The sequence below is a fragment of the Melospiza georgiana genome, chromosome 5, assembly GCF_028018845.1.
Source record: "Melospiza georgiana isolate bMelGeo1 chromosome 5, bMelGeo1.pri, whole genome shotgun sequence".
Classification (NCBI taxonomy): domain Eukaryota; kingdom Metazoa; phylum Chordata; class Aves; order Passeriformes; family Passerellidae; genus Melospiza; species Melospiza georgiana.
The window spans coordinates 57,724,567-57,739,714 of record NC_080434.1 but is presented as its reverse complement, the minus strand read 5'-3'; the positions used below and the strand labels follow the sequence as shown (position 1 = coordinate 57,739,714).

The following is a 15,148-nucleotide window of genomic DNA, read 5'->3' as shown; positions in this document are numbered from 1 at the left end:
GCCATAAGAAAATGCTCAATTTATGCGTTGTGTATGTGGGTACGGATATAAACGCGGTCACATCGAACACACTGCAGGGCCGGCGATCGTGTAAAAACCAAACCAACCAACCAACTAAACTAACAAACCCCCAAACAAAATAAAACAACAACAACAACAAAAAAAACAACAAACAATCCCCCCCCCCAAAAAAAAACTCAAAACGACAGCGGAACGGGTAGGGTCTTCTTCTCTTTGAGAGGTCGCACTCGGGACAGCCCGGTATTTGCTAGTTTTGAAGAAGAACGGGCTCGGGCTCCCTCCCTTGTTCTTTACGAACAGAAAGGCCGGCATCTTTGCCCGAGTTTTGAGCCTTCCCATCTCCACAGCGGAGGGCTGCGCCGGCTGCCCGGCTCCCTTCTCTCCGTCCCGAGTCGAGAGCCGGGGCGTGGAGCGGGCCCGGGGGACGCGGAGCGGAACCGAGGGCTGAGGGGAGGGGCGGGGCCGGGACTGCCGTCGGAGCGTCCCGCACGCCCCTCCCCCCCGCACGCCGCCGGGGCCGCAACCAATGGGGCGGTGTGGCCCCGCCCCCCGCGCGCCGGTTGGGCGGAGCCGCCCGCGCGCCGCTTTATGAGGCGGTGCCGGCGGCGCGGGGCTGGAGCGTGCTGTCGGCTGCCTGTGCCCCCCGGCCCCATGAGCGGCGGTGCCGATCGCTCCCGCCCGGCGCTGCGGTGGCATCGGTCGGCTGCCCCTGCATGGCCCCGGCTGTGGATATGACCGCCGCGCCCACCGGGGTCCGCAGCGACGAGCTGCCCGCATCCGCCTTCAGCAGTCCCGGCGGCGGCGCGCTCCCCGTCGCGGCGGCGATGGGCGGGGAGGAGGAAAGCGACAAGCCCAAGGTTTCCCCATCCCTCCTGCCGTTCAGCGTGGAGGCGCTCATGGCCGACCACAGGAAGCCAGGAGGCAGGGACGGACCCGAGGGCGCTGGGGCGGCCTCCCGCGCCAGCCTCAGCCCTCGGCTGGGCGCGCTGTCGGCGGAGGCGCCGCCTTCCCCGCTGCCCCTCGGCGGGCACTTCTCCGTCGGGGGGCTGGTCAAGCTGCCCGAGGACACACTCGTCAAGGCGGAGAGCCCCGAGAAGCAGGAGCGGAGCCCCTGGATGCAAACCCCACGGTTCTCGCCGCCTCCCCCGAGTAAGTAATGGGATGGGAACTCTGCGGGCTGGCTGCGACATTCCGCGGGGCCGGGCGGACCGAGGGCAAAGCTGCGCGGGTGACCGGGATTTTCCTGTCGCTTTCGCCCTGCCTGCCTCTCCCGGTATATTTTTCCGTGCTGTTCGCACTTTTCTGGGCCACTTCGATCCGTCCAAAGTACTGAACGGATTCGAGAGTGTAGGATGGCTGCGAGCGCACAGGAAGAGCGGCCGTGCCAGGCTGACATCTCGTGCCAAATGTTAACTGGGGGGGGGTGAGAAGAAAAAGCAACGCGGTCAGCCTGTTAATTTAACCTGGGGCTCGAACTAGCTATGTAAATTTTGACTCAACATCACTGAGCCTCTCGTCAGAAAGTGGCTCAAGTAATTCCTTAAGGATGCGCGCAGACCGGGTTCTTAGAAGCGGCAGCTTTGCGGGCTTCAGCCCCACCGGGTGGTGTCTTAAATGGTGCACGTCCAAACACCGAAGCCGAAGAGTCATAATCAGTGATGTTTTCCTGCTTTAATGCAGAGAAAGCTAAATTGATACGAATAACAGCGTGAGAGCCGAGATCAGAGAATGCCGGTAATTTCCAGCTGCGCCGAGCCCGGGTCTGGGCAGTATGGGCCGGGTGCCCTCGGCCTCGCCGCGCTCCCTTCCTGCCAGGGATCCCGTGCAAAGGGATGACCTCGGTCTGAGGATCTCCAAGCGTTTGGGGTGCCCTTAGCAAAGCTGCAAACAGAGCTGCTTTCTCTGTCCTTTGGAAAACGGCAGGTTTTCCGACAGGACTTGTGTAGAGCAAAGCAGTGGTTTAATTTATTTAAATTGCAAAGTTAAATTTGCTGTTGCTAAGTAAACCGGGACAGATGGATGTTGGAGACCCTTAGAAATGTTAAATAAGAGGAGAGGAGCAGGCCAGTGAAGAGTGGTAGATACAGCATGAGTGTCAATTCAGACCTCGTAATTAATTACATGCTTAATCCGGTTCCCAGGGGCCTAATGAAGAGGGTGTGAGACTGAGAAGCCAGCCCGTTTTGTTTTTTTTTTTTTTTCCTGTAATCCAATAAAAAAACAGGAGTTTTTTTCTTCTTTTTGGAAGGCCATTCCCTTTATTTGCGTCTCCTGTGCATGAGCCAAGGTAGCCGTGAAGGCAGGAGGTGCAGGGTTTGTGGGTGTCTGATTCCTGCCCGTTGCCGGGCATTTTCAATGGAGTCAGAGCTTCCTGATGCGAAGCTTTTCCTCTCTTTTTTAGAAAGGGAGACGGCAATTTTCAGTGTGCCCCAGGCAACTCTGGTGATTTGGGGCACTTTACTTGAAGTGGGACCCTACCTCTCCCTTTCTCCACCTCCGCTTTGACACGGGAGGGGGCTCTGCAGGCTGTGGGGTTTGGCCGCTGCTAACAGAGGTGTCTCTCCTTTCCCCTCTTCCCCGGCTGCTCCCGGGCACAGGACGGCTGAGCCCGCCCGCCTGCACCCTGCGCAAGCACAAGACAAACAGGAAGCCCCGGACGCCCTTCACCACGGCGCAGCTGCTGGCCCTCGAGAGGAAGTTTCGGCAGAAGCAGTACCTGTCCATCGCCGAGCGCGCCGAGTTCTCCAGCTCGCTCAGCCTCACCGAGACCCAGGTGAAGATCTGGTTCCAGAACCGTCGCGCCAAGGCCAAGAGGCTTCAGGAGGCTGAGCTGGAGAAGCTGAAGATGGCAGCCAAGCCCATGCTCCCGCCTGCTGCTTTTGGCATCTCCTTCCCACTGGGCGGCCCGGCCGTGGCCGGCGCGTCCCTGTACGGTGCCTCCAGCCCTTTTCAGCGGGCAGGGCTGCCCGTGGCTCCTGTGGGACTGTACACAGCACATGTGGGATACAGCATGTACCACCTCACATAGAGCCTGAGCCGAGCCCAGCCCTGCTGACTGTCTGCTCCTGCTGGCTCCACACAAACTCCCTGCTCCTCTGGCTCTTTTCTGTGGACTTCCCCGTGGAGCCCATGGCAGAGACTCCTCCAGTTTGGCTCTGCTTGACCTCTCTGCTTCCCCCTCTGATGCTGAGCCCTTATCCCAGCACTGTTCTGGTCTCCTCAGCAGTCCTGGGGAGCTGGCAGACACCTGAGGCATTGCCCCAGCTTTTTCCAGATGCAGCGTGGTGATGGGCCGAATGTGTCCCGCTTTACTGGGTCCAGCTGGCAGCCTGCAGAGAGCCCCCTGACGCAGGGGAAGGAACTGTGGAAGAGATGGAAAAAGGGGACTGAAAGACAGGACATTTCTCTTACTTTCTGCAAGGCCGAGGTCAAGAGACAGAAGTGTACAACAGCCTTTCCCATTCCCGTGTAACAGTGTTGTCTGTTACCTTCTTTGCTCCTTCACCAGCTCCTTTGGAAGGGGCTCTGTGTACTATGTAATATACTGTATATTTGAAATTTTATTATCATTTATATTATAGCTATATTTGTTAAATAAATTAATTTTAAGCTACTGTTTGATGCAATTTATTTGCTCTTTGCCCTCTGGGGTGTGACAGAAGAAGATACTGAATTTGTGTATTAGGGGATGAGAGAGGGACTGGCTCTAAGCAGCCGTTTTCCCTCTTCTCCAGGAGACTTCAGCCTTGGATGGTGAGACAGCAGCTGAGTTTTCAATTTTCTGTGTATCCCGGAGCTACCCGGTCCTCACAGCTGTTTGAGGTTTCCTCCTTTCCCCCACTGCTCCTGGCCAGCAGTTCCCTCTGCATTCCTGCCCCGAAGGTGCATGTGATCGCTGCTGCTTCCCCCAGCGGCGCCGGGACCGGCCGTGTTTCCTTGGCCCTAGGAAAGAGAAAAGTTGTTCCTCTCCCTGCCCGGTCCCTGTGCCTGGGAGGGTCCCGGCCGCAGACCCGCTGGCCGTGAAGACTGGGGAGGGCCTGACGTGTCCCACGCCTCAGAGCCGAGCGTGGTGCGAGAGAAGGGGCTTTCCCCAGAGCTCCATTTGCCGGCAATGTGACTCGGGGGGACGGAGCACCGGGATTTGGGGCGGTGGGGACGAGAGGGGCTGTCGCGGTTCGGCTGGTGCTGAAGATGGAGATAAAGGACGCTAATGGCGAGGCAGTGTCAGCACCGGAGCCGATGGGGCGTGGGGACCATGGCGCTGGGCAGGAGTGCGGGCCCGGCGGCACCCGCGGGACAGACGGTCGGGACCGCTCGGCGCCGTGTCTCCTGCTCACCCTCGGGTTTTCGAACACCCCGCCGTTCTCAGCGGCTGGCTCCGCTAGAAACCCGTCCCGGCCGACCACGGCCCCGAGGAAGCCGCTGGCGAAGGTTGAGAGCCCCGTGGAGGAAACCGGCGGACACGCAGCCCCGGCTCCGCGCCTGCCGCTCCCGCCAGCACCGGCGCCGCCGCCTCGCCGCGTCCCCGCCGGCTGCGCCCTGAGCCCCCTCAGTGCGCCGCTCCACCCGCTTTGGTTTGACGAATCCCTCGGGTAAGGGAGAGAGTTGGTTTCCTCATTTTCTTTTTTTTTTTTTTTCCTTTTCCTTTTATTTTTTTTCCGTGCTTTATCTTTGTGCTCAAGGAATAGCCGCTGAGAAATTGGGACTCTATTTTTCTTTCTGTCTTTCCCCCTACCCCCCACCCTGCTGCTTTCATTTCCAGCAATTTAAAACGTTAAGGTTGAAGCAAAGTTAGAAGGAAAATAATTGCTGTAATGAGGCTCGGCAATCTTCTGCAGGCACTGTGGCTCCAGCGAGACTGTAGCTGGGGGCGAGGCAGGACTTTTATCATCTCCTAAGTATCAATGATGCTTTCAATAACTCAGCGAAACAACATACCTGAACACAGTCACTTTCTCCAGAGCTCGCTGCTCTAATCCCCCTTCTCTTCTCTCGCTCGGCTCTGGCCGCCCAGTCATTTTTGAGCTGGGGTGAATTTGGGGCTTTTGTGGTTGTTTGTTTTCTTTTCTTGCCTTTTTTTTTTTTCCTGTACTTTTTTCCTAACCCTTTTCTTTTCCTATCATTTCTTCTCTCTGTGCAAATGACAATGTCTGTGATCCCGACCCCAGCGCCCAACGCCGCGCCGGAGCGGGAAAGCTCTGTGCCGACTTTTTTCCCACGTTGTGTCTCTGGCAGAAAAAGGCTGGGTATCTCCAGCTTATCTCTCTCTAACTTAGCCTCTGCGCGATTAGACCGCGGGTTTGGGGAGATCTAATCGCTCAGGAGGCCGGGTTTATCCTGTAAAGATGCCCTTAAAATCCGAGAGAGATTTTAAACAGGGAGGACAGCCTGGAGCTGGCTCCCCGCAAGCGCTGCTCCCCTCCTGCTCCCCTTTGCCGGCACCTTTGGGCGCTGCGGCTCGAGACTCCGGCAAAGCAGCGGCACCCTTTAATCTCTCTAATCTCTCCGCTTTGTCTCTGTTTGCTTTGCTTTTTTTTTTTTTTTTTTTTTTTTTTTTTTTTTTTTTTTTTTTTAACATTTTGTTAACTCGGGGTGGATATTCGAAGCGCAGGATTCCTATTGAACATGTCTTTGCTTTAAGTTTTCCCCCTGACCCTTGGGCTAAAGTCCTTGGTTGCTCAATTAAACCCAGATGAGAACAATTAATAACTAAGTAATGACAATAAGTTGGGAATCACACGGATGAACGCTCCATGTGAATAGGAAAAGCTCACACAAAAGAGCAAAAAGGATTTGTCGGCTCTTTTTAAGGGGGAATTGGCTTTTCTTTTTTCTTGCCTCTGGCTTACCAGCAAATAAAACTCACTTTTGTGTCTTTGTCGCCTTAAGGATCTCAGTGGGCAGTTGGAAGTGAGAATGGCTGTTTTCCTTTCAACTTGAGGGTGCTGGCGCCACGCAGCCCCAAGGATAGAGAGTAGCCAAAGCAAAGTTTCCTAATAACTCCCCTCTCCCCCGCCACCCCTCCCCAGCCACGGCGGTACCCCCCTCCCCTCCATGCATATCTCCGCATGCACTCCTAGAGAGCCTCGGCAGACAGACGAGAGAAAGCGGAGGGGCCCCGAGCACATCCACGTCCCACCACGGGCTCTCAGCCGTGGGAAAGCGATGGTGCTGCCTTGGTGCGACGCTTTCCACGGGGCGCAGCAAATACAGCTCACAGTAGCCAGAGCACGGAGAGGAAGCAAGCACGCGCAGAAACACATACAAATAAAAGCTATTTTTTCTGCTCTTATTCCCACAAAGGAGCGGAACGGCTCCGTTACCCGCGCACGGGTGCAGCGCCCGGGCGCATCTTCCCGGCACCGGCTCCAGAGCCCCGGCCGGGAGCGCGGCGGGATCGCGCCCGGCTCCGGCTGTGCCAGAAGGGCAGAGTGGCACACAGCGAGGGCCGGGAGCTTAAAAAGCACGGAAAGGATCCCCTTCAGTTTTAGCTACAGAGAAGGTGACTACCGGGTAAACCTGCTGCGCAAATCGTTGGTTAAACCGTACATTTGTCATCTGAATTTCTTGTGGTTTGGGGGCTTCTTTCCGAATTCGCTCTTTCACTTGAAACACGAATTCGTGCCCCGTTGAATATTTTATCGAATGTTTTCCGTAGAGCTCAAGTAAAATGGGAGCTTAAAATCTTGCTTTCTAAAGTTAGGGCAGGCTAAATTCAGCAAGTGAGTTAGGCGCAGCAGCAGCCTCCTGCTGCTCAGGATTGTGCCTGAGAACAGAATCTTAAGAAATCAGAGGCAAAACAGGGAAGCTGCCTAACTTAGCCATTGTAAAGGCCCGGGGAAGGGGAGGGGGCTGAGTGCTTCTCAGTAGTGCTTATAAGCTTAAATCCAGGCTCATCATTTTGTGTGAATCCCCTGGGTCACATCAGACCTTTTTCCTAAAAATCTGGGAAGTGAAAGGTCCGTTGAACAAACTGGCTGGACACCTTCAGGAAGAAGTGGGATGTTTGGCACTAACTCCTTGGTACTGCCTGAATTTAAGTAAACAGCTGAACTCAGATATTCTATATGCAAAGTGAAAATACCAATCACCAACTTATTAGAGACTCAGAGGTAATTGCTCTTTATCTCTTGTAATGATACATCTGATTTTATATTAGACACGGAGGTGGCCAGAGAGAGCAAGAAATGTGGCTGCGTAAGCAGTCTTGAGACCAGGACACTCCTCAGAGCAGTCATGGGGCTGTCCAAATTAAATCCAGTGGCATGGTGACTGGTGAGTAAGTCTCCCACTGCTTGGAATATAATATTCTGTACCCAAAGAGCCCCTGGATGCAATGAGGTAGTTCACTCACTCTGCATCGAACTGTGAGGGAATCTGTGGCAGAAAGAGATACCTTCTTCCTGTCTTTCATAGTTCTGGCCCCCACTATATAGCTATATCTATTTATATCCATATTATCTATATCTAAATGTATATCTGTATAATCTATACATATGTATCTGTAGTAGAATATATATATATATTCTCACCCAAGGAGTATGTGAACCTCTGAAATTTTATTTTATTAGCTTTTAACTCTCTCCACACCTTATGTGAAGCACAGTGGTGTCTGTCCCTGGCTGAGCAATCTGTTCCACAGCAGGGAGCCTAAAAATGAGGCATTGCGATAATGGGCATTGCAACACAGCTCCTTGGGGCTGGCCCGAGGCCCCTTCTGCAACACGGACCCATTGTCTGTCCAGCTATGTGGCAGGAGAAGCTGGAGGCAGAACCAGAAGCAACAGCTCTGACTCATTTAACTACTGAGTTGTAAATTTTAACATGCAGCACAGAGAGATGTGGCAGTGATTTGCTTACAGCAGTAAACCGATCGACATTAACTCTGCTCCATTGTACTTCTTCATCTCAGAGATCTTTTATCCCTCCAGTGGGATCCGGTTCCCACCCTGCAGTGATTAAAGGGAAAGCGAGGAGGCAGCTACCTGGACCCAGTCTCCCTCGTGCGACCAGGAATGTGCAATAAAACCCCGAGCAAAGCTCTTTTCATCTGGAAGTGGCGCTGCTGGGGATCCCCCTGCTCTGGAGCCGAGCTCCGGCTCACCCTGCGCTGCTGCCCGGGGTGCGATGGAGTCCCCATGGCCCACAACCAGTTCTGACTGCGATGTGAACAGCACCCTCTGCTTTTCTTCTAGCTCAGCAGAGAAAGAAATCTCCTGCGTGTGTCGCAGAGCCACCAGAGCTACCCGCTTCAATAGTACAGGCCTTGCCAGTGAGCCGTGAGACAAACCTTGGGGAGAGAGTTTTGTAAGAGCACAGTTTAAAATCCGAGATTGATTGTACATCTATGGTCCATTCTCATCAAAGCTGGGGCAGACAATGGGGTCATAGTGATTAGCATCCGACAGACCTGAGGTTCAGACAGGCACAAAAAGATGCAGCCCAAACTAAATATTAATTTCAGCCTAATTGAGCAATGCTTTTGTTGTGTTTGTATCGGGCACCCAGCAACAGGCAGGGTGGGTGTGCATGCGATGTATATCAGAGAAAGAGGCACCTCATAACATCAAACACATTCCAGACCTTCTGACCACCACTGTCGCTGCCCAGTGCAAGGGTACAAAGAGGAGAAGCACTCAGGTGAGGCAGTATTTAAAGGTTTTTCTAGAATTCAGGTTCCATTTGCATGTCAGAGAGAAAGGAAGTGGCAGCGTGAGGGAAAGAGATCTGGTAGCAAAGGATGGCAAAAATGTTAGCTGGAAGATTTCGGGTGGTGTGGGGAGGTCTCAGGAATGGAGCAAAAGAGAATTATTTCCAAAAAGACAAGCTGGAGGGAAGGAGCAACTTTCTTTTGATGCAATGTTTTGTGTGCATTGGGCATTATTATGCAAATATCAGCTAACACAAACACCGAAGTAAGGATGCTTTAAAACTGGAGAGGTGATTGACTTACATTACACTGCATTTAGATGTAAGGCAATGGCCCTGTTCCCATTTACATCAGCAAGGGAGGCTCTGAGACTTGCCCTGCATTATGGCAAGCTTGTGTGCATTAGTCCTGGGGAGCATCTGCTCCTCACACTGTACTCACTAAAAGCCATAAATGCTTTTCTAAACCTCATAATGAGCTTTGGACTTACTGTGAAAACTGAGTCTGTGGTACACCACAAGAAGAGACAGTGGGATGTTGTAGATGTTGTCAGTCTGACCAAAATTTTCTTTCTGTGACATTGTCAATCTTCTCTTTCGGTAGGAGGCTACATAAATAATACACACTAAATTCTATTTGCAAAACAAAATACAAGGTTGCAAAACACAATACATATGTCATGGGACTGGAATAGACATAGAAAGAGGATTCAGTGGTTTTCAAAACAATTTAGAACTTTAAGCATTAATTGCCTCTAATTAAGGCTGTAGGCACCCACCTGAATATGCAGACTATATGTTACTGAGCAGAGATGTTCTCTGTTGCCTCTTATCAGGGAACCCAAACCCTGTGAGATGCCCATCAGCTGAGACCCTACAGAGCCAGAAAGCAGCATGATGACTCCATATCAGTGATCATATCAGATACCACTGCTATAAATATAAATAATAATCTAAATGTGAACTTACTTTAGTAATTAGCACAGCCACATTCTTTTTAAATACAGCTTAAGTGCTAACAGCATGTACAAAATCTGCATTCAGAAAAATTAGTAATTAATTTGTAACTCAGCTTTTTAATTTATAGGTTACTCAAAGGAGGATTGGCAGTCAAAAGATTCTTCAAGACTAATTTCTTAAAATTACTTGACTACAACTACTTTTCTGTCAAGTGTGATACCTGAATTAGGATGAATTTAATGGCCTTAATAGCTCAGAGTTCAAATGTAGATCTTCAGATAGTGCTCCCTTTAGTTCAAGAAGACCTGTGCAAACATGTTAATTTTCCCTCTAAATAATTGCAAATTTCAAGTACATACTCAAATAAATCCATCTCGAAACATGTGGAAAGCACATAGAAAGTTGTAGAGAATGTTAAATAAAATGAGAAAGCTGAGATGGATATGTAATCCTAAATTATTCTTACTCTCTAAAACAGCAGGCTGAATTTCTCCAAATGTGATTTTTTTACCCTTCCTCAAAGATGGCTTTAATACTAGCCAAGTTTGAAGTTGCTAATGACATTTATTTCTGAGCTATGTATGCATGAGAATTTCACTTTGCATAGTTGGAGACTGTGATCTTTTTCAAGCTTGCATAATGTTTAACATGACTGAATCAATTTTCAAAACAAAGAAACATGAAAACGTTGAAAAATGCCCAGAACTAGAATGGGCATTTCCATTCCATAAGGAATTTGTTTGGAAAAAATTATAGAGTTGTTGGAATTAGAATCTAAGTTTATCTTAAGTTTGCTGGAAGGGAAAGTTATATTATACGAGAGAATTAGCCATTGGTTTCAGACTGATCCAAAGCCCAATAAAGTCAGTGGCATCTTTCCATGGACTAACTAAGAGGCTTTGGGGCTGACTCATACACTGCAGAGCTCCCCAGAAGATAATAGTCCTGCATTGCTTATGTGAAAGTTAAATATAGCCCAATGTTTGTAAGTGTGTGTATGTATTACGATTAATTTAAACCCCTGGTTGAGATTGGGTTACAGTTTCCATTTCATGCATATGCATGTGTTTGTGTTCGTATGCGTGCACATGCAAAGACAGACATCTGTGTAAGCACACACACAGGGCTAGTGCCTCAGAGATGATTGAATCAAGAAAATGTACACGATGGCAAATTCCAGCCTTTACTACGGCAGATATCACCGCTGCCATGCACACACTTTGACAGATATGAACATATGCTTTCAAAACCAGCAGCATCTGTTTACACTGAACTGCAATAAAAACTGAAGGCGGCATCAGTTAGTATTAGAATTTTATCTTTTCAATGTCCAGAAACAGTTTCTGTGCCTTTGATGTAAGCTGTCAAGCACTACTGGAAAATTGCATCTCTCTGATTACTGCATTCAGGGCAGAGGAAAGGACACGAGTGCCTTGCAGCGTTTGTCGGCAGGGACCCTGCAGGGGCTTGCTTTTTGGGTACTGATAAGCAAAGTTAGCTCGCATTCAAAGAACAGTCGAGCAATTCTTGCGTAAAGGGGGAAATAACAAACAAGGGGCACTATTTTGGATGATGCAGCAGAAAGCTTTTCTCTGTTGCAGGTACGATTAACCCTTACTTTTACTGGCTGCTCCCTTCAGATGAAACTTCCTTGTGTTTAGCCCGAATATAAACTCAGTGGCAGCAGCACCGCTGATTATTCAGGTATGTGCACGTTCAGACCTGTAACGAGCACCTGATTACCTGTGAAGTGGTTGTAATGTGCCTGAAGATGTGGCTTCACATTTCCATGCTTTTAGAGGTGGTATTAGCTTATCTGTTCCTCGTTATCCCTATTCCCCGTTTCTTCCATTGCCCATAGCCCCATTCCCCTCGGCTATGTGTCACAAAACATGCCATGGCATTTTTAAGCCTGCATCAGTTGCCTGAGGAGATTTAGAGCTGCGACCTTTGCTGATGATTGCGCTGACAAAAAGGGTGTGGCAAGGGAGAAGTGGTTAGAAAGTCATAGCACACTGAACTCTGTAAGGTGACAATGACACCAGGGAAACAGTGGCACTTGCCCCATCACAAAACTCTGTGTTGATATGAAGAGGAATTTTTATTTTAAATTTTAATTGCAAATGAGAAGGAAGGGCTCATTAAGGTTTTTTGTGGTTTTTTTTTGTTGTTTTTTTTTTTTTTTCCCTTCTGCGTAAACATTAAAGAAGCATTTGTATACTTTAGATATTATATATCTGAACAAAAGACCCAGTCACCAGCTGTGCATCCCGAGCATGCACCAGGAAGAAATGCTGGCAAAATAGCTTCACCTTTTGTAGTATTCCTACCACACTGGGGCAGCACCCAGCCTGGAAGGACTTTCAGGAGATGTGCAGGATATAAGACAGCAAAATTCAGCCAGAGAGGAGAGCAAACTCAGAGAAATGTGAACGGCAAAAAGCAATGCAAAAGAAAAACAGACAATTAGCATGCAGCGGAACAAAAGTGAATGTCATGTCTGTAAACAGAGCAAACACAGCCTCTTCCGTGTAGGGATTGCCAAAGTACAGCTGGGGGCAGGGAGGTGGACCGGTAGAAACACACCCCTAAAGATGCATTTTAGAGTGAGCAGCAGCAAGAGCACTGCAGAAGACATATGGTGCATTGTATTGTGGTTGGCAGCAGCAGTTATTTCATAGGGGCAAGGTAAGTGCAGGAACATAAACATTTGCAAGCCATCTATTTTACTGGCAATTCATAAGGAGAACTTGCAGAATGTTTAATGCTTCCACAGCCAGGCCCAGGGGGACTAAAGGTATTCACACACATTTTAATAAGGTGGACAGGCCAAAAATGAAATTATCCAGTCTCTCCCAGTTGTAAGGTTTTGGCTTTGTGGGAGAGCTGATAGCCATTGGGATTCTGCTTGTCCTGGGGCACAGGTAAGCCCCAGGTGCCTACATCTTGGAGAGAAATTTGGCATGCTTGCTGCTGTCTAGAACCAGCTGGTGCTCCTGTGCTGGAATACACAGCTTCCTGACGGCATAACAGCACTTCCTAACAAGCAGAAACTCAGCAGCTACATGATGGTCTCTCTCAAGGAAGCGCAGCTCACAGAGAGGGTGTGAAGCTACTCAAACAACACTCCACTGCTGGGAAGTGCTGCCCTGCACATCAGACAGGTCAGTGGGCATCACTCCCTTAAAAATTTACAGCTGGAACAGAACACAGCAGCCTAGCTCAGAGCAAGCAGGGCTGCCCTCCACAAAGAGTTCAAAGCCAACACTCCCACCTCCCAGGGCAGTGGACTTTTCCCCCTGAAGCGCCTTCTCCTGTGGGAGCCATGTCCCTGTGCAGCACTCCGGGCACAGACAAGGGTTTCCCAGGAAGAATAAGGAACAGGAGAAACCTGGCTCAGCTTTAATGTTCTGGCTAGCAATTACCTGATAGAAAATGCATAGGCAATTTCTGTATCGGGGCCCCGAGTGCAGCAGAAGGCTTTTTTAATCTTCAGAGATGCCTGCTTTTCACTTACAGACCAGACCACACTGAGCATCTGTAAAGCATCTGCCTTAGGTGCTCTAAAACACATTGAGAGACCAAAATAATTTCTCTTTAGACAACACCTTCATCCAGTGTCCAAAGATGGTAGTTGAGAACAACTCCCTTTTCTTTTGTCTGCATGTGTCCTGTGTATACCTATTGCATCTGTGAAACACCTAAATTAGAGAGACACTCAGACATGAAGAGAGTTACACTGTGTTCCTTTCACTTCTCCATTTCATTCCACCTCTCCATTCATTATCCATCTGTTATGGGTGGGTCCTGAATATCTTCCAACCCATAATTGTGTTTGTGCACTTATTGTAGAATATATAGTTGTTAGAACATGCAATAGCATGTAATTGCTTTTTACTATGTATTCATTTGCTTTTTCTTCTAGATGGGAATTTGTAGAGGTGTTATACTTGGCTCCTGTCCTGCAAACAGTTGTGCCCACGAAAAACTTTACCCACACTAGGAGCTCCATGGATCACAGCTTCTCTCTCACCCACTGAATTATATGAAGTTACTTGTGCAGTTAAATTACTCATAAGCATATGTGTTTGCTGGATCAGGGCTTCCCGTGTAAGAGTGATTTTTATAATTAATTTAAGACACCTATACATTTATTTTTAGATAAAGGAATTAAAGAAAGGGGTAATAAACTTTGGAGCTGGACTTAGTGCAATAAAATGCATATTGGTTTATTAATTAGTATCTGTTTTTTAATTTGACACTCTAAAACCAAAATAACTTGGCATACTACTAAACCATTTTATAAAACAATGTATTTAATACTTAATAATTTTATACAGTAAGGCAACTTGATTAGGGTTTCTTTAAACAGCATAACAAGGTAAGAACATTTTATTAAATGCTATATCAACAGAAGCTGCCATTTTTTGTTGCCTGTTGGCCTACTCAGACTTTGATCCCCAAACCTTTGCTAATTGGGCATCCTGCCTTGAATGCAGAGGACCTTAGAACAATGAATGGTCAGGACTTTGGATCTGAAGATCCACAAGGCTTAAAGTGCTGTCTTAAAGTAATTTTCTCTTTTCCTTTTTACTAAAATCATCTGTAACTCTCTTTGGATGGAATGCTAGTTCAAGCACCTGTAAAAACCTGTGACTGTTTGTTTGTAAAAACTTGTCACATAATTTGTTTTCTGGGTGGGAACAGCTTACCTTTTCAAAAGAGACCTCAGATCATTTTGTTTGAACCTCTACACCATTTTCCTTTCCATCATGAAATTGTAAAACAAACATTTCTACACATGTCTAGCTATCAGAAGGAGCAGAACTGTAAATATCCAAGCTGTGGAGCTTTTCTTTGCTGTGGGTCAAACAGTTTAGCATCCTCACAGAGGCAGATGGATGTTTTACTGTGAATCACAGTCCGGGTCCAGAGGACAATTCTTGGGTGATCTAATGACCTGTGAGTTCACTGCATCTCTCCTCTCCTGACCCTTGTCCTGATCCATGCCTCGTCTCGCTCCTCACCACCATCTCTTCCTGATCTTGGGCATTGCTCTTGGCTGGGTGTATGTGCTGGTTTAATTTGGTTCTCCTTGGGGAGTTTTGCTGTCAAACTGGCCATGGGCATTGCCTGTTAAATAAGTGCATGTCCCCCTCTGCAGCCCAGCTCTGGTGAGGTTTGCAGAGAGCAGCCATGGCACTTGTCCAGCCACCCCCTCTCTGCCCACAGCTCATGGGCGCCTCTCGGCCTGTCTGCCCAGCCTTACCACGTCCCTGTGCTGTGCTGTGTGCACTAACCAAGGCTGCACCCTCGACTAGAATGCACCTCCTGTCCCTGGCTTGTTGACCATTTTCTCTCCAGTTCTTCCTCTTCTCACAACCTTGTTCTTCTGCTGTCTGAATGCATCCACATGCAGGTGGCATTTGCCTCTGTCAGGGTGCAATTGGTGCTGCAGTGACATGGCTGCTGCAGCTCCAGGCTTGGCCATCTGCCTCCTGCACCTGCTTGTCCTCAA

The 15,148-nt window shown here is 49.0% G+C and overlaps 1 protein-coding gene across 1 annotated transcript; it reads left to right on the top strand.

The window, feature by feature from the left end:
- Window positions 1-734: 734 nt before the first annotated feature.
- On the top strand, window positions 735-3,528 carry MSX1 (msh homeobox 1). The gene is made up of 2 exons (XM_058024841.1): window positions 735-1,170; window positions 2,619-3,528. The coding sequence occupies exons 1-2, from the start codon at window positions 735-737 to the stop codon at window positions 3,047-3,049; spliced, it is 867 nt and encodes a 288-aa protein (XP_057880824.1). The 3' UTR covers window positions 3,050-3,528.
- Window positions 3,529-15,148: the final 11,620 nt, after the last annotated feature.